The sequence below is a fragment of the Myiozetetes cayanensis genome, unplaced genomic scaffold (genome assembly GCF_022539395.1).
Source record: "Myiozetetes cayanensis isolate MyiCay16 unplaced genomic scaffold, myiCay2020 scf54, whole genome shotgun sequence".
Classification (NCBI taxonomy): Eukaryota; Metazoa; Chordata; class Aves; order Passeriformes; family Tyrannidae; genus Myiozetetes; species Myiozetetes cayanensis.
Genome location: NW_026087787.1, coordinates 201,745 through 224,060, shown reverse-complemented (window position 1 = coordinate 224,060; position 22,316 = coordinate 201,745). Strand labels below are relative to the sequence as shown.

The 22,316-nt window shown below is 45.1% G+C and overlaps 1 protein-coding gene across 1 annotated transcript; it reads left to right on the top strand.

The window, feature by feature from the left end:
• The first annotated feature begins 234 nt into the window (after positions 1-234).
• Positions 235-21,412, top strand: LONP1 (lon peptidase 1, mitochondrial). The gene is made up of 18 exons (XM_050334476.1): positions 235-383; positions 2,382-2,470; positions 3,811-3,930; positions 5,567-5,795; positions 6,321-6,382; positions 6,884-7,013; positions 7,401-7,484; positions 9,210-9,430; positions 10,975-11,113; positions 13,181-13,359; positions 13,951-14,038; positions 15,447-15,569; positions 16,314-16,430; positions 16,717-16,857; positions 16,943-17,108; positions 18,092-18,300; positions 19,558-19,722; positions 21,041-21,412. The coding sequence occupies exons 1-18, from the start codon at positions 279-281 to the stop codon at positions 21,203-21,205; spliced, it is 2,532 nt and encodes an 843-aa protein (XP_050190433.1). The 5' UTR covers positions 235-278; the 3' UTR covers positions 21,206-21,412.
• The last annotated feature ends 904 nt before the right edge of the window (positions 21,413-22,316 follow it).

Below are 22,316 nucleotides of genomic sequence, written 5' to 3'. Positions count from 1 at the left end.
CCGCGCGCTGGTGGCGGCTGTGCGGGCGCTGGCGGCCCGCGGTGCCCGGGCCCGCGCTGGGCCCCGCCCGGCGCCGTCTCTGGGCTCCCGCGGCCGCCGCCGCTCCCCCAGCCCCGCTGGGCTCCGCGCCACCCGCCCGCGCCGCCTTCAGCGCCGGCCCGCGCTGGCAGCAGCGCAGCCCCGGCGGTGTGCCGGGGGGCGATGCGCTGGACGGCGGCGGCGGCGAGGACGGCGGCGGCGGCGGCGGCGGGGCGGAGGGCGGCGGGGCCGGGCCGGTCATGACGGCGTTGACGCCGCTGCTCGTCCCGGAGCATTTCCCCAACGTGCCGCTCATCGCCGTGACGCGCAACCCCGTCTTCCCGCGCTTCATCAAGATCATCGAGGTGAGCGGTGCTCGAGCCCGCGGGCCGGGCCGGAGCTGGGCCCCGCCGGACCGGGAGCCGCCGCCGCTCCGGGGCCCCGGGCCCGCTCGCAGCGCTTCCGAGGGCAGCTGCCAGCCGGAGGTCCCGCGGTGGTGCCAGCCCCAGCCGTGCGGGGTCACCGCCGGCGGTGCCGCTGCTCAGGGCCGCGCCCTTTGCTTTGGCAGGTTCCTTGAACCGCAGAGCACCGGGCAGGGCAGGGGATGTGACCTCTGCTGCTCGGCCTTTAGCTCGGGCTGTGTAGCCGGGCCTGTCGCGATAGCGGGTTTATTTGGGACAGCCGAAGTTTCACAGGTATTGCGTCAGCAGCGCTGCTTCTGACGGGAAGGTCAGCGATTCACACAGACTCCCTCGGAGTTTGTTGTCTTCTCCGTGTTCTCTGATGAAGGTTAAGCAAACGTGTCCTTGGTTTGGTGGCGGAGCTGCGAGACCCGTGCTGGTGAGGTGCAAGGAGAAAGCAGGAGTTCGGCGTAGAGCATCCCAGCCGCGGTGTAGGAGGGAGCCGAGACAGGGGGATGCCAGTCACCGTTTCAGTGTGATCTTTCCCCTCTGCATCCCATATGGATTTTAAAGATATATAAATTATATAAATTATATAAATTATATTGATGTGTGACTTGAGCTCACAAGCCAGAAATACATTTCTCCTGAAATGAAACCCATTCTGCAACAAGTACTTGTACTTTTGTGCCTTTCTAGTGTTTTACTGATCTGATTTTGAAGTAAATGTAACAAAAAAGGAATCCATATTTTCTTGTTCCTGTAGTATGACTTATTACTATTTCTACTATAGTATTTTTCTGCATGTTCAAATCCAATATGTACAACTTTTACTGTCCTTATAGATGTGTTGGGGGGAAGGAGAAGGTTATATATTGTTAAGACCTCTAGACATGCAATGATATAACACATATATAAAAGTCATCAATTTCAATGCACAGGTCAGCAGTGTCTTACAGAATTGCTGAATGTTCTCTCTTACCCTGCAAATTCATTGTGCTGCAATTTGATACTTCATTTCTGGGCAACGTGCAGTCTCTACAGTGCATAAGGAGTTATTAATTTTCTTTCTGTTAATATCTGTGACACTGATAAGCATAGTTGTGCTAAACATTGTGCAAAATTAAATTAAAATAGGTGTGCCAAGATTAGAACAGGCCAACAGTGGTGGTATTGTTCCTGCTGCTCTGTCAGAAGCATGCTAGTTGTTACCAAAGCGTTGAGCGATGCAGCTTCTATCCATGGCTTTCAAGAACACTCAGTGGTTAGCAGAGTAACTTCATGCAACAGCAGAATTCACAAGGACTTATTTTCTTGGTCACCAAGGATTCAGCCTGCTGAGATAACCATTCCAGTGGTGCTGGGAGATCTGCCAGGGACAGGTGTGTGGCATCCAGAGAGCAGAAGGGAGTAAGAAAGTAAACCAGGAAGAAATACTGGCTGAAAACTCAAAGCAGGGACTCAGGTAGCAGAGGTGTGTGTAGCAGAGGAATTGAGCAGAGGGGGCTTTGGAGAAGAGAATCTAAACAGAGTTAGTGAGCAGAATTCAGGCAGCTGATGGGGAAGGGTGAACTGGTTCCTCGTCAGGAGTGGAGAGCTGGGACAGGCAGGTATGGAAGGAGAAAGGAACAATGATGGCAACAGAAACTCTTACAAGGTGCTGTTCAAGTGACTGAGAGGCTTCTTGCTTGTAAGACTTATGGAGATTAGGTCTAGTTCCTCCTCCTCCCTTTGAGCTTGTCCTCTCTTGACTATGAAGTGACTTGTTTTAAATACTGAAATTTCATGTTTCTCTAATACTTTTCTACTTCCATATTACTGTCCTCTAATGGGGGCAAGACTAGAAAAATACATACTCAAACTTCATAATTTAGTTGTAGGGTGTCACCATGCCTGGCCTTATATCCTGAGAGTGCAAAGCTTACAGAAAATCCACCTCTGATCCCATACTTGTTGTCCTAGGTGAAAAATAAGAAGCTGGTTGAGCTGCTGAGGAGGAAAGTTCGTCTTGCCCAGCCTTATGCAGGTGTTTTCCTTAAAAAGGATGACAAGTAAGTTGTTTTTCTTGGTCTTTTAAAAAAATACAAAAATAAGCTGTTTCCATGTCTGGGTTGCATTTACACTAAAAGCTGTCATCTGAAATTCCCTGCCTTGGGTAGTATTGCAGAAATTGTGGTTATTATTTGTAGTGGGTTGACCCTGGCCAGATGTCAGGCACCCATTAAAGCTGCTCTATCACCCTCCCTCTGCAACTAGACACAGGAGAGAGAAAAAAAAAAACAAAACAGCTAAGAATTCATGAATAAAGATAAGAGCTGGGAGAGGTCACTTGCTGATTACTTTCATGGGCAAAACAGACTCAAAGTGGGAATGATACTTAAATTTTATTACTAACAGTATAAGGACCAGAGAGTGAGAAATAAGAGTCTTAAAAACACCTTTCCCAATCCCCCTTTCCTTCCACGTTCTCCCTCCTCCCCCCCCCCAGAGGCGTAGGGAGACAGGGAATGGGGGTTGCAATCAGTTGTTGTTTCTGCCACTGCTAACGTGAGTCCACCTCGGGCAGCAGCTCTTCCCAATCTGCTGTCCCGTGGGTCACTCCTCCATGTGGTCAGTCCTTTATGGATGAGCTGCACCGACATGGGTCCCCCACAGGGCCACAAATCCTACCTGGGAAAAGACTCACTTCAGCATGGGTTTCCCTCTCCACAGGCCACAGGTCTCCTGCAGGACCTGCTCCATCCTGGGCCTGCCCTGGGGTCACAGCCTCCTTCCTGCATCCACCTGCTCCGGCGTGGGCTCCTCCATGGGCTGCAGGGGGGTCTCTGCACCCTAGTGGTCCTCCATGGGCTTGGTGTCTATATTGTTATCCCATGTTCTCACTCTTCCCTGGCTGGAATTTTTTCTGCCCAACACTCCTCTGTGGTTAATTTTGTTATCCCAGAGGCACTGCTGTGATTCCTAATTGGCTCGGCCTTGGCCAGCATCCTGGAGCCAACTGGCATTGGCTCCAGAGGACAGGGGAAGCTTCTGGCAGCTTCTAACAGAAGCCACCCCTGTAGCCCCCCTGCTGTCAAAACCCAGGCACAGAAACCCACGACAGTCTTGGACCATCCTCATGCTATGACAGTTTTTGTTGCCACCACCAGCGCTGCTGGGAGCCAGAGTCTTGCTTTAGAAAAGGCTGCTGTTTGGGAAGGAGATGAGGTACTGTCCAGGTACTTGGATGATTTGAAAAAGGGCTACGTGGTGATTACAGTGGGGATTAAGTGTCTTTGCTCCTAAGTCCAGTTTAAAGTTCTGCAACCAGTGATTGATTGTTTCTTTCTTTTTTAATCTGACCTGCTATCTCAAGTTTCTGAATATCTACCCCAATTTTTTCGTTCAATAGCAATGAATCTGATGTGGTGGAGGATCTGAATGAAATATACCAGATGGGAACTTTTGTGCAGATTCATGAAATGCAGGACCTTGGAGACAAGTTGCGGATGATCGTCATGGGACACCGAAGGTTGGTTGCTTGTTCTGCACTGCATCTCACCAGACATCTGTGTAAACAGGGAGATCCCCTTACCGCTTTCACCACCTATGTGCATTTTTGTACACAACTTGTGTATGGCAAGCTTCTACTTTGTTACCACACTGAATCCTGAGAGTGCTCTGGTACCCCAATATTCCAGGTACTCTTACAGTTCTGACAGGTGAGCTGCAAAAAAGGAAGAGACAGTGCATGTCATTCTCATATAAATCATGATGTGATGCAAGGAAACATTCATTAAGCTGAAGTTTAGCAGTTACTCTGACAAGTACAGTAAGCTTTAGTAATAGTGGAAAAAATTCTCTAGAACTAATTCAAGACAGTATTTCTGCTTTAAAAACAAACAAGCAAAACCCCCAAAACAACAACAAAAACTCCCAAACAAAACAAACAAAAAAACCAAAACAACACAACAACCCCCCCAAAAAAGATGCCTACATAATCTTGCCCCAGAAGTGAAGAAAATAGGATTATTACTGAAAATATAGGTTTAGCTATTTGTGCCAAATATTTTGAGCTAAGACAATATAAAATTGTATTTTTAAAAGTATCAAATAATTCATTTCCATTAGAATTAAAAATACAAGGACAGAAACATGGCGGGGAACAGGTTCAGGATGGGCTTTGCTTTGGAGCATGGCTTTTTTTCCTTCCACTCACTTTACTTTCACTCAGTTTACTTCTTCTGGACAGCAAAGCTTGAGTGGCACTTGCGGAAGCTGAATTTATGTGAGTTCACAAGTCAGCTCCCTTTCAAATGAAGTCTTAGACTGCCTACTGCATTATCAAAGCCAAATGTGTTTGATTAGATTTTGGAAATAGGCAGCTACTGATTTTGGTTTACTTGGAAATATTTCTAACTTGGAAGGATTTGGATTCTAAAGGTCTGACTTGGGGATTGGCTTGGGAATAGGCTGAGACACAGAGCACTGGTCAGTCATGTTCATGGGAACCCCACTGGATATCAGATTTGAGGAGCATTTGTAGGAAACACAGAAAAGGAAACTCCTGTGTCAGCAGCCAAAATAACTAAATGTGGTGTCCTGTAAATGTGGGTCCTCTCCTTTCTAAATCCCTCTTTTAGTTCTCCCCTTACACCTTCTAGATGCCTTCTGGGTCAGGGCAGCAACTGGGGCTGTTTGGATGCTGACTGGCAGGTTGGCTGCTGCCAGACTGTTCCAGGTGCCCTGCAAGGGAATGTTCTGCTACCCAGCACTGATCGCCACCACCAGCAACCTCACCCTCCAGAAAATGTTTTGAACTTTTTGTGTGGTATTCTGTTGACAAGAGTACCCAAAAGTTGCTAGTACCAATAGGCTAATTCAGTGGTCAGGAAACTTTTTTGTTTGGCAACTTACTTATTGTAAATTTACTTAGTAAGTCCTATCAGTATCTACCACTTATTACTGTATTACTAAATTAAACCTTATTTTGATGAAGTGAACCAAAAGCTAAATCTTATCAGAACAAGTACAGCTGGTCACCTTTGTCAGAGTTTGAAATTTTAGTTTACTCGAAATACAACTTAGATTCTCTCCTTTTCATGCTAAAGAGCTGAAATCACATATAACAGGGGGATTAAATGTTGCTGTTTTCTTTTGGCTTTCAGGATTCGTATAAACAAGCAACTGGAGGTTGAGCCTGAGGAGACTGAGAACAAACAGAAAATAAGGAGGAAACAAAAGCGCTCTAAGAAAGAGGCTGAAGAGGAGCCTGGAGCAAAGGACCAAGCTGTGGAATTGGTACTAGATCCTGTAGCTGCTTCCTCACAGGAAGTTCTCATGGTAGAAGTAGAGAATGTGGTTCATGAAGATTTTCAGATCACAGAAGAGGTTAAAGTAAGTGAATTAATTATACAAGCCTGGACTTGTCCTGTAGAATTGCACCTACATTTCTTGCTTAAAAGAAAGAGTTCTAAAATCAGGCTCTGATTTCAGGCTTCAGAAAGTAGTTCCTTCTTTTCACAGTCACTGCACGAGGGGATTATATGAAAGTAATGACTTTTTATTACAACAGCTTAATTCCTTAGAACTGGTGACTTCAAGAAGTTACTGAGTGATGAGGCTGGGCTGTGTTTAAATCTGTGTGATGTCCTCTATCAAACTGAGTCTTGGCTCAAAGATGGCTTGAGTGCTCAGCCTGATCATACCTGCTGGTCAAGAGCCGGTCAAGTTTTATGCACGCAGAAAGGCAGCCTGTAGGCCTTGTTGTCTTTCTCCTGAGCAGTAACTTCCCTAGCACCAAGTACTATCAGCACACCACTGCAGCGGGTGGCCAGGGTCTGGGGAATGTCGTGTTTGTACTGAGGTCTTGCCTGTCCTTTTTCATTCTTTTGGTGATTAAATTTTTTGTTGCGTTTATAGGCACTTACTGCAGAAATTGTTAAGACAATCCGGGATATCATTGCCTTGAATCCCTTGTACAGGTATGTCTTTCCCGTGCTGCCCTACTTTGGGAACAGCATCTTCTCAGGCTGGAGTATGCTGAGATTTTCTATTCCACTTTTTGGGATGTAAGCTTTAGCATCTGATATTGGAAACGGGAAGTTTTGGAAACCTGATGTGCAACTTAGAAACGAGGGAGGATGATTAAGTCCTAAAGCAGGTGATCTGGGTCGAAGTGAAGCTCACTGCAATAAGTATCATGATCTGATCCATGTAATATGAGCAGGATAAAAGTCTTGGCATACTGGCATCAAAAAATCTTACGTACATGTTAGAAGAGCATTTCATATATTTGGTTTTATGTATCAGTGATCATTCCTTTAATCAAGTGTTCGTTACTTAGTATTGATTTAGTGAAATTAATAAAAGCTGCTAAGAAACTGAGCTGTGTTTCATTTGTTTGCACTGTCATAACAAGTAAATGTAAAATTTTGAATGTAAAAGTTCACAGAGCATTTTGGGCTTATCACCCTTTCTCTCAGGGAGTCCGTGCTTCAGATGATGCAGGCTGGGCAGCGTGTCGTGGATAACCCCATCTACCTGAGTGACATGGGTGCAGCCCTGACAGGGGCCGAGTCACACGAGCTTCAAGACATCTTGGAAGAAACCAGTGTAAGATGAAGCTTTTAACTCAAGTGATGCGAGCGGAATCAGTACATCTGTTGTATGTCATGTTTTCTTCACCAACCTCCATGCAGAGGAGACTTCAGTGCTATGTTTGATGATGTGTTAATATCAGTGACTAGATTCCTGTTGAAGGATATAGTAAATCATTAGTACTGATTTACGCTGCATGGTTACTCATGCACTGTATCTTTGGTGACAAATGATTTTTTGACAAATGATTCCACGCTGTGGAATTGCCACAAGTTTGTCTTTCCACATCTGCAGGTGCTGGTGAGTTCTCCCAGACAACTTGCTGGAGTTTTTTATTCTGCCTTTCTCACTGGAAGTTGACAAGGGTATAGCATCTCAAAACTCAATTTGTGTCTTTTACAGATTCCCAAACGGCTTTACAAAGCTCTTTCCCTTCTGAAAAAGGAATATGAGCTGAGCAAACTTCAGCAGCGTCTCGGAAGAGAGGTAAGATATTCGAGTAACAAATACCTTAGGAGTATTTATATGATGTCCACTGCTGTGATGCTTATTGCAGCAAGGCAATGGTACACACTCTAAAGGGACATTAGTTAGGGTTAAGATTTTCTATTCTTCTGTTAGAAATACCTGTTTTTCATGCACACGGTAGAAGTAACAAGTGAGGCTACAGCATCTGCTGTTAAATTGTGTCTGATTTGTAATTTCATGCAAGCAGATAAATCCTAGAGGTCTGCAGTTTACCCAGCACCTGTGTAACAATATACAGCATAACATTGTATAGAGAATATAATAGTGTAAATAGCACACTGTTACTTGGAAAGACCCTCTGCTAACTCCTGTGAACTGCAGTAGTTCCTTTCTGTTGTAAGATTTAATCAGATTACAGTAACTGCACTAAAATGGTAATGAAGTATGTGAAGTACAAATATTTGAGTATACTGAGTCAAAATTTCATGGGTTTATTAACTCCCAATAACTGGATCTTTTAGAATTCACGTTAAGTGTAAAATGCTTTTGGACCAGGGTTGGAGTTGTTGGAGGTTTCTTAAACAAATTGGACAGATGAAGTCTGTGGGATCAGATGGGATGCACTGAGGGATGTAGAGGGGGCTTATCAGTGTCATTATTTTGGCTTTTTCACTCCTCTTTAAAACACTGTGGTGACTGGGGAGGTTCCTGGTAAGAAGAAAGGTAAATGCCGTGCCCACCTCCAGGAAGGAGAATCAGGGAGACTACAGGCGTGTCAGCCTGCCCCATTCCCTGCAAAGATTATGGGGGAAATTCTCCTGTAAGTCCTGTACAGGCACATGAAGGAGGACATGATTTGGAAGAGCCAGAAGGGATTTTCCAAAAGCAAACTGCCTAATTGTCTTCTCTGATGAGAAGGCCCAGAGCACAAAAGGGGAACATAGTTTAGTGTTGGGGCTGGCAGTGCTGGGTTAATGGTTGGACTAGATGATGGCAGAGGTCTTTTCCATCCTGAATGATTTTATGATTCCAGCAATGACTGTTGTATACCTTGACACTTACATGGCCTTTGATGAGGTCAGCCATAGTAGTATTCTGACCAAATTGGGATGTTACAGACTGGAAGGATGTAATATGAGGTGGGTGAAAAAATTGGCTAGGCTAGTGGGCAGGAAGGGTTGTGATCAACAAGGTGAAGTCTAACTGCAGCCAGCTACCAGTGATGTCCATCAGGGAATCAGTAAGGACCTCCTCAAGTTCTGCAAAGAGAAATTCGTAGTGCCACACCAGGCTTGAAATAACCAGGATAGAAAGCAGCTTTCCAGAAAAGGACTTTGAAGCCCTGATGTGCAGGAAGCTTGCCATGAATTAGCAGACTGTCCTTGTGGCAATGAAGGCCAACTGCATACTGGGCTCCACCTGTGCAGACAGCAGGTAGAGAGAAATGGTTAGTCCCTTCTATTTTGCACTAAGGAGATCATATCTGGCTTACTCTGCTCAACTTTTGGTCTCCCCAACACAAACAAAACATTGAAGCACTGAATGATGGCAAGTGAAGGCCACCAAGAAGTGGTGGGTGCTGGGGAAGGTTGTAGAGTCCCTTTTTGTATTAGAATATGCTGCAAATAATTCCCAAGTAGTATTGTCAGTTGCTGGGAACATCATAACTGAGAAGTATTTGGAAGCATTTGGTGTTAGATGGGTCGTACCAGGAACAGATCACTGTATTTGTTGCTTTTCTAGGTGGAGGAGAAGATCAAGCAAACACATCGCAAGTATCTTCTCCAAGAGCAATTGAAGATCATTAAGAAAGAATTAGGTCTGGAAAAAGAGGACAAGGATGCAATAGAAGAGAAATTCCGTGAGCGACTAAAGGATCTGGTAGTGCCAAAACATGTCATGGAGGTGATTGATGAAGAGTTGAACAAGTTGGGTTTGCTGGATAATCACTCCTCAGAATTCAAGTGAGTGCATGGCTGTGCCCTCTGGTGTCAGGGTTGGTTGGGAGAATGAGAGAAATCAAGGCAATTCTGCAAAAGTCTTACCTTTAGAGTTTCTTTTCTCTTGGTGTCATAGTTTTTTCTGAATGTAACGCATGATCAAATTATAGGATTGTTCTCCAAATTGCCTGTGTTTACTTCTGTAGTTTACCTCTTTTGATCATTTTAGGTCTTCTCTTGCAGTCTCATAAGAAGTTTGCAGTTAGTTAGTTCCACCTTGTGAATTGTGCAGTGATTCTTTTTCTGCCCTTAATTTTGGTTTTTCCTCCTTGTACTTCAGTACTTTCAACAGATGTGAGAGAAGAGCAGCTAGCTGTTAACACATGACATTGGCTAAGCTACTGAGGTGACCCCTGAAGTGTTGGGGCAGGGTTGGAATTGCAAAGGAATAGTTTATAACACGTGATCTGTGACATGGGCTGTCAGAAACTGAGCTCAAATTGAACATTTCTTACCTGTTGAGTCAGGATGTGCTGTACAATACAGCAGTTGGTGTACTCATCAGCTCTTTAATGTCCTGGGTCTTTGCTTTTAAAAGTCTCTTTTATGGAATAAAAGACTGTGTTTGAGGGCAAACACATCATTTGAATGAGCAACATCTTAGAAATCATAGAAGAGACACACTGGACTTCCCAGCCAGCATTAGTACCTTTCCGTTTCCCTCAGGTAGTAACAGTGGTTTTAAGTTTGCAGAGGAAGTACTTGGGTGGAAAAAAGCCAGAGCTTTGTGGGCGTGGTGATTGCCATGGGGTGAGTCCTGGGCCCACCAGCCCAGTTGTGCTTGGCTGTGCCCATTGCTGTGCACAACGTGCTGGGTACTGCACTGTGCAGAGCTCCCTATATGTCCTTCTCTGTAGTGTTTTACATCCAGCTGTTTCTCCTTGCTTCTGAGCCAGGAATCATTCTTTGCCTTGTCTTTGTCTACTGGGGAGACAGAGAAAACTGGTTTTCTATTTTTAAGTTTTGTAACCTGATCCAAACAGTTGACATGGTGTAGAGTGTACAAGTCCTGCTCCTTTTCAGACAGGAGACAGCCCTACACCAAAACAATCATACAGGGAATTTGTATGCAGAAATCTAGGTCTTTCAGAAAAGGAAAAGCTGTGGAAAAAAAACTTGTTTTTTTTAGTGGGGAAAGGGACAAGGGAATGAAGACCATGACAAAAAGTTAGTGTCTAAGTTTAACAAGATTACAACTTTGAAATTAGAAGGCTTCAAGCGAAAATTATGGAAAAGGGAAAAAAAAATGAAACCAAACAGTTCTTTATTAACAAACCTGAAGAAACAGCAACTGATGCAACCATAAATTTTGACACTGGGGAAAAAAATTCCAACATCTCTTTTCAAACCTATGACAGTTAGGAATGACTGTCCAGGTAATGATGGTCTTTTCATAACCTCCACAAACAGTTTATATCCCACTTGTTCTGGTGAGATTGTTTGGGAAGGCAGTGGAGGAAGATGTGAGCTGGTTGTTGTCAAATCACTCTCGTGTGTGTTTCTGTCAGTGTTACACGGAACTACTTGGACTGGCTGACATCCATCCCGTGGGGTAAGTGTAGCGAGGAGAACCTGGAGCTGAGCAGAGCCCAGGCAGTGCTGGAGGAGGATCACTACGGAATGGATGACGTCAAGAAGCGAATTCTGGTAAGGCAGGAGTAGGCAGTGTGTCCCGTTTCACACTCTGCTTAGCATCAGGCATTTTTGGATGTGTTTCAAATTATAGCTCTCCATTGTATTGGTGTTAATTCGTGGATCAAACAGAAAGCTACATGAAAGAACTGAATGTTCTGGTGATTAGTTAATGTGTTTAATTGCTTGTGGCAGTGAAGGTTGTATTCTCATTTCAAAGTGCAGTGTACTGATTTGCACTTAATGCTGAACAAGTGAGGAAGTGTCCAAGGGAAGCAATCTCTGGATGTTACTCAGTCTGTTCCATGTGACTGACAAAGCTACAACCTTTCCAAAACACACTGAACCCCTGTTCATAGCTCTGCCCTAAAGAGGGGAGAAGTTAGCTAAGGTGCATGTTTACCTCATAACCTTTGCCTGTCCCCACAGCTGGATGCTGAAGGGTTTGCAGTCTGTGCAATGCAGCACCTCATAAAAAAAAAGGCCAGGGTAGTTTTCAGTGTTGCCTTGTTCTGCAATATCTGTCACTTTTTGCTTGAGTATGTCCTGCCTCTGCTTGCTGTGATTAGGGGAGTTGTTTTAGATCAGAGCAGACAATTGCAACAAGTTGCAAAAATTTCAACAACTTGTTGTGGGAACTGCCTGCCTTTCCAGGGGACAGGAGTAGACTCCTCCTGGCAGCAGCCAATGCACTGAAGCAGTGAAAGACAATCCCAGCACAGGCAGGATTTGTGCTGTACTGGGGAAGTGCATGAGAGTGCCAAGTGGAGGGGGAGGCAGGTGGAGATCCTGACTTGTCATTAACAAATTGTGGTGAGAGCTTAGTGGATTTGGTGAAGCTGTTGAGTGTAGCTGGCCATTTCCTTCCAAAGAGTGTAGTAATTACAGCAGTTTCTTTTGCTGTTCCCAGATGCTGTATAGAGCAGAGCTTCATGTTACCTTGGGGACAGCACTGATGGTAATTAGGCCACTCAGTAATCATTGTGCACAGAAGCCATATAGACATCTACTAAACTAATAGTACAGTGTTGTTAAATACAATGGTGAACTCTTAGACACCCTGGGATTTTGCTTTTATTAAATTGCCTTGATCCAGTCTCTTCTGGTAAAAGATAAAGGTGAAATACCTCCTTGCTGACAGCCAAAGAGGGCTGGTCTCCCTTACTAGTGCCTAAGACTCATAACTAAGTCCTGCTATCTGATTTATTATTGTCAGTGATTTGTGGTAAGCCTGTTGTGGCACACTTGCAAGCAGATAACCCTTCTTAGTATCAGTCTCGTCTCTTGCTTGCCAGCACTAGTCCTGCTGACTTGGCCCAACCTTTATACAGGAATAGATTGAGCTGCATCCTACAGGCCTGTGGCTTTGATTAGTGATGTGACATGGAGAAGACTCCCATGTTTCAGCAATGCAAGTGAGGCTGATGATTTTAAGGTACCAAGGAATATCTACAGAGGTTTGAGCCTTAGTTGGATTGGTGCTGTGGTCCTTGTGTAGTATTGCTGTGGAGTTCAGTGCTGTAGAGGGAAGAGACAAGGCTTGTCTTTGACAAATAACTGGCTTGTTACAGGGGAAGTGCATCTCTGACCACTTGCACATCATTCCTTCACTGTAAGTGTATAAGCAGTTGAGATTTCAGTTCTGAACTGGTGTCTTTTGATTCCTCAACTGCTGAGTGTTACTTGAGGGTTGTCTGGCATAGAAGTGTGAAAAGATGCAAGCTTAACTGAACACAGAGGAGGTGGTACAATAGATCCTCATATGTAGCTTGAGAGATTCAGGTGAGAACTAGGGAAGCTGGGAGAAGACCTAGAAGTCTCTCTTCTTACTCTCAGATAGTGGACAGAGAAACTGCTTCTCCTGGTGAGATGAGTACCGAACACAGGGGCAAACAAGTGTGTAAATAACTGGAGCGGAAAGAGGTGCACCAGTGTCCTGACTTAGCTGTTCCCTTGCCCTCCCCAGCTTCTTGGGAGAACCAGTTTTGTGTCTAATACTCGTTGCTTGACCTGATAACAAACATGTTTTGGTGTTGCTGCTGTTGCCTTCTGTTCACTACTGGTGCTTCATCTGTTCTACAGGAATTTATAGCTGTCAGCCAGCTGCGAGGATCCACCCAGGGGAAGATTCTGTGCTTTTATGGCCCCCCCGGAGTTGGCAAAACCAGCATTGCCCGCTCCATTGCCAGAGCCCTGAACAGAGAGTACTTCCGCTTCAGTGTCGGGGGGATGACTGATGTGGCAGAAATAAAAGGACACAGGTCAGTGTGGGACTTGAGCAGTTTCTCTATCCACCACTTTTTATTAATGTTGTCGAAATAGGAACCCAACTGAAGTTGGACAATGTGTGTAATTTTCATCTCTGTTCTGCCAACCCTTGCTGCTTGTTCCTGGATACCAGTTCCCTCTAGCAGGAAGATTATGGTTTGCTATTAGCAGTTTGTTCCTCCAGTGTATCTTTTGATTTACACTGCTCTTCAGTTTTTGTCCCTATCAAGGGAATGAAACATTCCCTTTTCTAACATTTCTTTATCCAAAACCCAATAAAATTCAGATATCTCTGTTCTCAGCCTCACCTCTTTGCTTTCCTCTAATTGAAAAGTGGTTAAAACTAAAGATAAAAGCTATAGTCCAGGGATATTTTGCCAAAATGCATGTCCTTTCTTTACCAGAAACAGACCAGATGGATCTTGGTGCTTAGTATGGTGATAGAGAATGCTTTTGATAGATGCAGAAGAAATAAAGACTTGTTTCCCAGCAGGATATACCTGTTCTGTGAGCTGCATGCTGTGTTCTGTGATGTGTGCTGTACTTTGTAATGGTTCCCTAAATGGTTCCCTCTGATAAAACAGGAGGACATATGTTGGAGCAATGCCAGGAAAAATCATTCAGTGTCTGAAGAAGACCAAGACAGAGAATCCACTCATACTGATTGATGAGGTGAGGTATTTGGTCTTTATTCTAGGTTTTACTCTTAAAAATTTGTATCGATTCTTGACCCCAGTAGAAAAGATAAAGCAGTAACTCTCCTAAAAATCCCAGGGTTTTTTATTCAAATGAGGCTGGGCTCCTGAGTTCTTAGGATGACAGTAATACCTTAGACCCTTTGTTTTCTCTTCCTATAACAGACTCCAACTTTAAAATTTTAGTTCTGCCCTTCTCATTAAATTGTATCTGTTTGGATCACGAGGATCCTAATGGACCTGGCTGGATATTCAGGGGCTTCCATAGCTCCTGTGTTCCTTACCTTGGTGTGGGCACAACACTCTGCACAAAACCACTCTTGCCCAGGTGATCATTAGCAAAGAGTCACTCTCTTAGCACATCTAAAGCAAGACTGTAAGGAATAAGATGCTTAGTCAATTTGTGGTCTGATTTGAGAATAAATGAGTCAGGGCTGCCAGCCTACTGCTTTGTGGAAGAGCAGATGGGGACAGGATGTAATAGCAGGTGTTCAGAATAGACTCACTGACCTCCTTATGTGGCATGCCCAGGAAGGGCCGAGAGCAGATGTCTTGAGAATGGTATGGGGGGCCAAGAAACTGCATCATGAGTTGCAGTATGATGTAACCAAGGAGTATCTTGATTTGGAAAGTAATGGAACTTGTAAGTTGTGACACTTGAGTGGTGTTGGTGAGGAGTTCTGCCTTGGCTGTAGCAGCAAATTGCATAAAGTCCATCTGATGCTACTCCCAAGAAGCAGCAGTGGAGGGCAGCCCTGTTCATGTCCTCAGGAGAGGTCACAATGCTGGAAGAGACAGCCACCTTGGCCATGGTCCTGGGCAGCCACTCCAGTGGCCCTTTGTGAGCAGTGGGGTTGGTGAAGATGTTGATGAGGAAGTTCCCATGACCCTCAATCAGTCTATGACTGTGACAGCAGCACAGGGCACTTGTCAGGCTGTGCTGAGTGGCTGTGTGTAAGCATTTGCACCTTGGGCAGAGTAAGGAGAGTGTCTGAGCTCACATATTAGGGAAATGGTGTAAACTAGCACCCTGTAGTCTTCCCACTGTGGAGTAAGTGTTCTGGTCTGTGCTTACAGCTTATCTCAGTTTAATGAGTAAGGCCCACTAATCCATGGTAACTCACTTGCTTTTATTGTATGCACACTGCCTGAGACTTCATAGCTCTTCTCTGCAACACTCCAAAATTCTGTGTCTTGTCAGGTGTGTCATGTGCTCATGAAGGATGAATGTGGGGATTTAGGTGAAAGCACAGAAAAGTTGAAGTGTGGTAGTAGATGTTTATAAACAGACACAGAAAGATTATCAGATGGAGCCTTGAAAAAAATCTTTGAGAATTTATCGTGGTAAGAAACTTCTTAGAGCATTCAATTTTTTTCTCCCACAGGTAGATAAAATAGGAAGGGGATATCAAGGGGATCCATCCTCAGCCCTCCTAGAACTATTGGACCCAGAACAGAACTCTAACTTCTTGGATCATTATCTTGATGTTCCTGTGGATTTATCAAAGGTATTTTTCTCTTCTGCAGAGGCTGTAGAGCTGAAATGTATGAATGTGTATCAGTGTATCTGTCCATGAAAAGATGCTGACATTTGATTCATTTGGAAAGGGATGAGTGGTATACAGCTATCTCTGCAGGAGCTGGCTTTAACTGAAGTGTCTTTCATGAGAGAACATGATCACCAGCATGTGTCCTGTGGAGCCAGCAACACACAGATGTGTGGTCTCTGCTTAAAAAGGCAGGATTTATCCTTTTGTGTAATGATTGGCAGAGCTGATGTCAAGGGAAGTGGCCTAATGCTGATATCAAAGCTTTTGAAATTGGTTGTCCTGGAGACAATGATGATGATGAAATTGGTTGTCTTTGCACTTTTTGTATAGGTGACATTAATTGCAGAATCGATGGATTAGGAACAGCTACAGATAATTGGGTCATTCTGTGCTAGTTTCCTAGAAGGTGAAAAGAACTTACAAGTGAGATATAGATCTCTCCAGTTTTCTGGTCCATATGAGACCATTCTGATTTCCCAGTTTGTGCTATGTGTATTTCTAACCATTTATTTTGGGGGTAGGAAACTTCCTACTACAGAGTTCTACAATCTAAAACTTTTCTTTTAATAAAAACTGAATTCCACGGAGAGGATGATCTTGATGTAGCCCTTCAGACAGAGAAACACAGAACTTGGGAACTATTGCTTGGAGTAAAGCAGCAGATTAATGAAAGTGCTTAATACGATCTTGTAATACTTCCAGGTACTCTTTATTTGTACTGCCAACGTAACGGAAACGATTCCAGAGCCACTGCGGGATAGAATGGAAGTGATCAACGTGTCAGGATATGTAGCAGAAGAGAAACTTGCAATTGCTGAGGTAAGAGAACCCACTCTTGAGCTCTGAATTACATCTGATAGAATTTTTTCAGCAGATTCAGGCTGACATGTTTACATCCAACTGTACCCAAAAAGATTAGGCTCGTGGGATTTTGAACAGAGTTCCTTTGATTTGAATACCCAGTCAAAGTAACTCCAGTGTTCCATAAGCTGAGGACACCAGAAAATGGCATTGAGCTAACAGCAGAGAGAAGTTGAGTGAGTTGGAACCACCAGGCTTGTGTCAAAAATACTAACAGAAGGATGTGGGGGATTATTTCTTTCAGAGGTACTTGGTCCCTCAAGCACGAGTTCTGTGTGGCTTGGATGAAAACAAAGCCAAAATCTCATCAGATGTCCTGACTGTACTCATCAAGCAGTACTGCAGAGAGAGTGGGGTGAGGAATCTGCAGAAACAAGTAGAAAAGGTGAGGGAAAATTATGTGTAACTGTGGCCACTGTGCTTCAGCCTTCTTAGCGTTTTCTACAGAGACAAATTACTATCTCACTCAGGTATTGCGGAAATCTGCCTATAAAATTGTGAGTGGAGAAGCAGAGATGGTCCAAGTAACACCTGAAAACCTGCAGGACTTTGTAGGAAAGCCCATCTTCACTGTGGATCGCATGTATGAAACCACTCCCCCAGGAGTGGTGATGGGTCTGGCCTGGACAGCTATGGGTGAGACAAAATGATTCTGGGTTCATGTCTACATTTCTGTATCATTCTCAAAAATTGAATGTGATAATCAAACTGAACTTTCCCTTCTGAGTCCAGTGAAGTTCTTCTACTGGCACCAGTAAAATGAACTTCTTTGGTCTTTGGATCCTGACTCCTCTTTCCTGAAGGAGGGAGCCTTTCTTATTCCCTTACCCAGGCACATCTGCGATTCAGACCCACACGCTTTTCTTAGCTCCATATCCCACATGAACCACAGACATCAGGAACAGCAGTGACTAAACATGAGCAGTGACTAAACATAAACACCTCTTGTCCTTGTGAGAGGACGAGACCTTGTCTGCTTCCTTACAGGCAGGAGGTGCCGCTGTGAGCTGTGTCTGTCAGTATGTCCAGCACTGCCTTGGCTCTCCGTGTCGAGGGCAGGTACAGGTGCTCCAGCACTGTCTGGGGGGTGCAGTTGGCTGGTTACCCTTTGTTGGATTACTCCCCTAGTAAGTTGGGGGTTATATGCACCACACGATGGAAATACAGCACACACAGCAAAGGAGATGACCCCTGCATACTCAGATTGATCCTGGGTAGAATTAAAGTGGTTAAGAGGGAAACGATCAGTATGGTGGAGAAGGTAAATAGATATCTGGCACTGGAGAGCTGAAGTGGCTAGAAGTGTGTTAAAATATAAACTCATCTTACTCTCTGGAAACAAAGAGCCTGAAACCATTATAAGAACTTGATTATTTCCACTAAATAGGGGTTGCATCTGTGTTTGTAGAGTGAAGTCCAAAAAAGCAGTGAATGGAGACTGTTGAGATTTCTAGCTGGCCTTCCTGAACATATTTGGGGAGCAGGTTTCAGCTGCTCTTTACCCAAGGCTACTATCTGATCGCAGAGGCTGAGTTTCATACTCCTGATGCTGTTTCTGCATCACCAAAATCTTCTGGTTTGATTTTCCTTTAACTTGTTGTTTTTCTTTTCTTTCTTAGGAGGTTCCACTCTATTTATTGAAACTTCTCTGAGGCGACCCAAAGACAAGGAGAGCAAGGATGGGTCCCTTGAAGTAACAGGGCAACTGGGAGATGTAATGAAAGAGAGTGCCAAAATTGCTTACACGTTTGCGAGAGCCTTTCTGATGCAGAAGGACCCCAACAATGACTTTCTTATGTCTTCTCATATTCACTTGCATGTGCCAGAGGTAAACTGATGCAGAGTTCACAGAGCATGCACAGCAGCCAGGCTGGTTTGCTCCCCTAGACGTGAAGCTGGAAGGCTTTTCATTTGTCCACAGGCTGCAGAAATGCCCTCTTCTAGCAGTAAAACCTAGGAATGAAGATGTTTTCCTCAGGTTCCCATGAAAGTCTTCTTATGAGCTGTTTCCACTCCTTTCTGCAACAAGCATGTTGGCAAGAATACAGGACTTGGATAATGCTCCAAGGAATCCTAAGCTTTTGTTGTAGCTGTAGGCCCTGGTTGTTCAGGGTGGGGGGAAACTGTGACGCAGAGATAAGTGATTTGGATAAAAGTTCATATCATATGAAGTTACAAGGGCACCAAAGTTTAGGTCTCTGTGTTGCTGGGCCTTGGTAAAGGCTTCAGGTCATTTACACATAATTGGAAATACTACTTTTGATCTCTCTGCCATGGTTCCTAATCCCTACAGTGGCAGTGATTGCGTTTCTCCAGTATTTGGGACTGAAAACAAATACACACAGTGGTCAGAGAGGCTCACACACTGTGGAACAGGCTTTGGCAGGTGCTTTACTGAAGGCAGGTTTTGTACTTGGATTCTGCCCCAGTTTTCCTTCTGGACTGTTTGCATCCTCTGTCCAGGTACCAGGTTGTTGTCTGTGAGTTCATTTCTTGGAGGATCAGAAAAGCACAGACGTGATCTCTGTCTCTACTCCCTCTCAAACATTCATTTCCTCTGTGCTTACATCAAAGATCTGTTTGATCTTAGATAAATCCAGACTGTCACTAGTTCAGGCCTGGATTTCATGGGGCTTTATATACTGGATGATCTCTTCTGCCTGGAATGATTTTCAGTATTGTCCTCCACTATTTTGTGACTCTTGAAGATCTTCCCTTGTGCTGTTGACTTCTGTTTCTTGTTTCCATAGTTTTCTTAGGTCTAACAAAGAACTTCAAAGTTTGTGCTCTTTTTTTCACTCATGTTGCTTATTCAAAGTCCTGAGTCCAAAGAGTATGGTGGTGGCATCAGGCCAGAGACCAAACTGTGGACTCATGGATCATTCCTCATGACTAAGGTGAGGAATGCCACAGCTGTTAATACATCAGCCAACTGAAATAATAGGATTCCATCAGTGACACCTGTTCAAAAGCCTCTGTGAGAGCCTGTGAAACTGGGGCAATGCTAAAACAGCAAGGGCAAGGGTATTGCTGCTCCTCGAATGAGCTGAAGGCAGAGGTGTTGCACTTTGTTCTTTTCAAACAGGGAGCAACTCCGAAGGACGGACCAAGCGCAGGGTGCACCATCGTAACAGCGCTGCTGTCGCTGGCCATGAACTGCCCCGTGAGGCAGAACGTAGCCATGACTGGAGAGGTGTCACTGACGGGAAAAATTCTGCCTGTTGGTGGAATCAAGGAGAAGACTATTGCGGTAAGAGCTCTTCTTGTGTCTCTGTGCATCATCCATGAAAGAGCCCGGGGTTGGGCCCAGCGGGGCTGGCACAGCCAGAGGGGCTGCTCCTTGCAGGGGCAGGAGGCAGTGATTCCATCCACAGGGTGGAGAACATGGCAGGGGAACATGGGGATCTTGTCTGTAAGGAAAGGGATGGGACCCCAGGCTTTGTGCCAGGCCAGCTGTGCTGGCCTAGTTCAGTTCTACCTAGACTGGCAGAATTGAAGGTAACAGCCTCAACTGTCAGAGCTGTCTGCTCTGTCACAGACTGGCACAGTTCAATCATCTGTGCTGGGTTGAAGAGCCTGTTTAAGGAGGGTATCCAGTGGAGATTTGACAGAATCCATAAGGTACATCTTTTTAAGATCCAGGCTCTGTTCCAGTGTGAATTTGTCTGACTTAACACTTCATACAGATGTCTGTATTAGAAAAAAAAGGAACTTAGTGTCTTGTATTTTTGGTTTCAACCCATTGCAGTTTTCAGAATTCCTTTCCAATCATTGAATCTCTCTCCCTACTTTTCATCTGCACAACTCCAGCCTACATAAGCCTTGCAGCACACACATTTTTCTGTGGCTCTTTCTCTGTTTAGCTGCGGCTTCCACAGCAGGGTTTTGTCCCCAGACCTGTTTGGGCTGCAGCCTTGTGCAGTGTGATTGCTTTTCCTCAGGTGACTTTAAAATGGGTGGTTGGTTGTGGCAGCACAGGACCAGCCTGTGCTCACAATGTCTTGTGGCACTGACTGGCTGCGTTTGCGGGAGTGGGAGGGGTCTCAGGGTAAATGCAGGATCACCCATGCAGTGATGGGTACAAACCTGCCCCGGGAGGAGCAGCTCTGCGTTCCATGCTCCTTCCAGGGCAGCTGTCCCAATGAAAAGGTTCTCTAGAATGTTGCTAAGGGTATGGATGGGGTAGGTTGGTCTGATAACCTGTTTCTAACTCTTTTATCCTAAGCTTTATCCTTACCCAAGCTGGAACAGACACTTAAAACTCTAAAATAGTATGAATGGTTCTAAACAATCCCCTGGTGTGCTCACATAATCCCCCTAAAATGTGGCCCCCTCCATCTGTCCCTGCAGCTGAGGGGGCACTGGAGAGTGTGTGTTTTGGGGCTTGAAGGGAGATGTAGAACATGCTGGTGACATCTTGTCAGGAATGCCCTTGGTGCTCTCCAAAGGAGAGTAAAGCTGGATCATGCTTCTCGTAACTGCTCTTGCTTCAGAAAGAGAGAAGGGTGTTCCCAGTAGATGGAGGGATTCCTAGGACTCAACACTGCCCTACTTTGATTTCCCCACAGGCGAAGAGGGCAGGTGTTACCTGCATCATTCTGCCATCAGAGAACAAAAAGGATTATTATGACCTTGCTGGATTCATTACAGAGGGACTGGAAGTGCATTTTGTGGAACACTACAAGGAGGTATTTGATATAGCATTTTCACAACTGGATCCTGCTGGGGGATGACACCCCGTGCCCCCCTGTGGAAGGGGGTCAGTCCCTCGCTCGGCCTCTGCCCAGGATGGGTGACGGGACAATCCTGGAGGGGACGTGGAGCTATTGCTGCTGCGCAGCTGCCCAATGAATTATGGCTCTGCTAGAATAAAGTATTTCTCACTCTTTAATACTGAATTATGATCCACAATAAAGCATTTCTGATTTTACCAAAGGAAAGGGCAATGTTATCAGCCACCAGCAGTGGGGCTAGTCTGGTCTCTTCTCGTTGGAGATGTTTCAATTCTTTCAGTGTAAATCTCAATACAGCTTGTGGGAAAACACTGAACTCTACACCCAGGGCTGGGCTGATGCACAGCTTTTGCTCCTGGTGTGGTGGAAGGCAAGTAGCTCTCAGAAATCTGTCTTGACTTAGAAGCCTGTGCTAGACTGAAGGGATGCTGAAACCCAGGACAGTTCAGCAGAGCTGGTACACAGCTGCTGAAGAACCTGGTTCTCCAGGGTCAGTCCCAGGTCAGTGGCACCACAGAGAACTCCAGGCTGAAGGAGAGCAGATCTGGGCCGAAGAGCCATGCTCAGTGTAAGCAGTCAGCATTGCTGCACCAGAGATGGCCTGTGCCTCTGCAACAGCTCTCACCTTCACAGAGTGTTGTGACATGACTGTTCTATGTCAGTAAGCACAGGCTTGGGGGCCAGAGAACTCAAAGACTTCATCTTACAAGGAATGCTAAGGAAAAGGAATTTAAAGAGGGAAAGAGTAGTTACATGAAGTCTAGTTGAAAAGTATTTCCTTGTGCAGGAAGAACAGTCCTCATCGTTTCACAACAAGGGAGCCCAGAAAAAGAATCCACTTGCTGAAGTCCGGACTTCTTGCTGACTCCAGGTCTCTCTCATGACTTGTTAACACACTGCACAAGACAGGAGTGAACAGAGAGTACAAGGGGAAACAGGAACATGAAAAGCTGCACAAGGAACGGGCTAATGGGCCCTGAGGAAGGGATTGCAAAGTATATTTTCAACAGCAGTTTTTGCCCAATGACTTCCCTCCTACCACCATTTAGGTCTGGAGGTGGGAGAAGGTAAAATTTAGCTATTGCAGACTTCTGTGTCCTGAGACTGCACA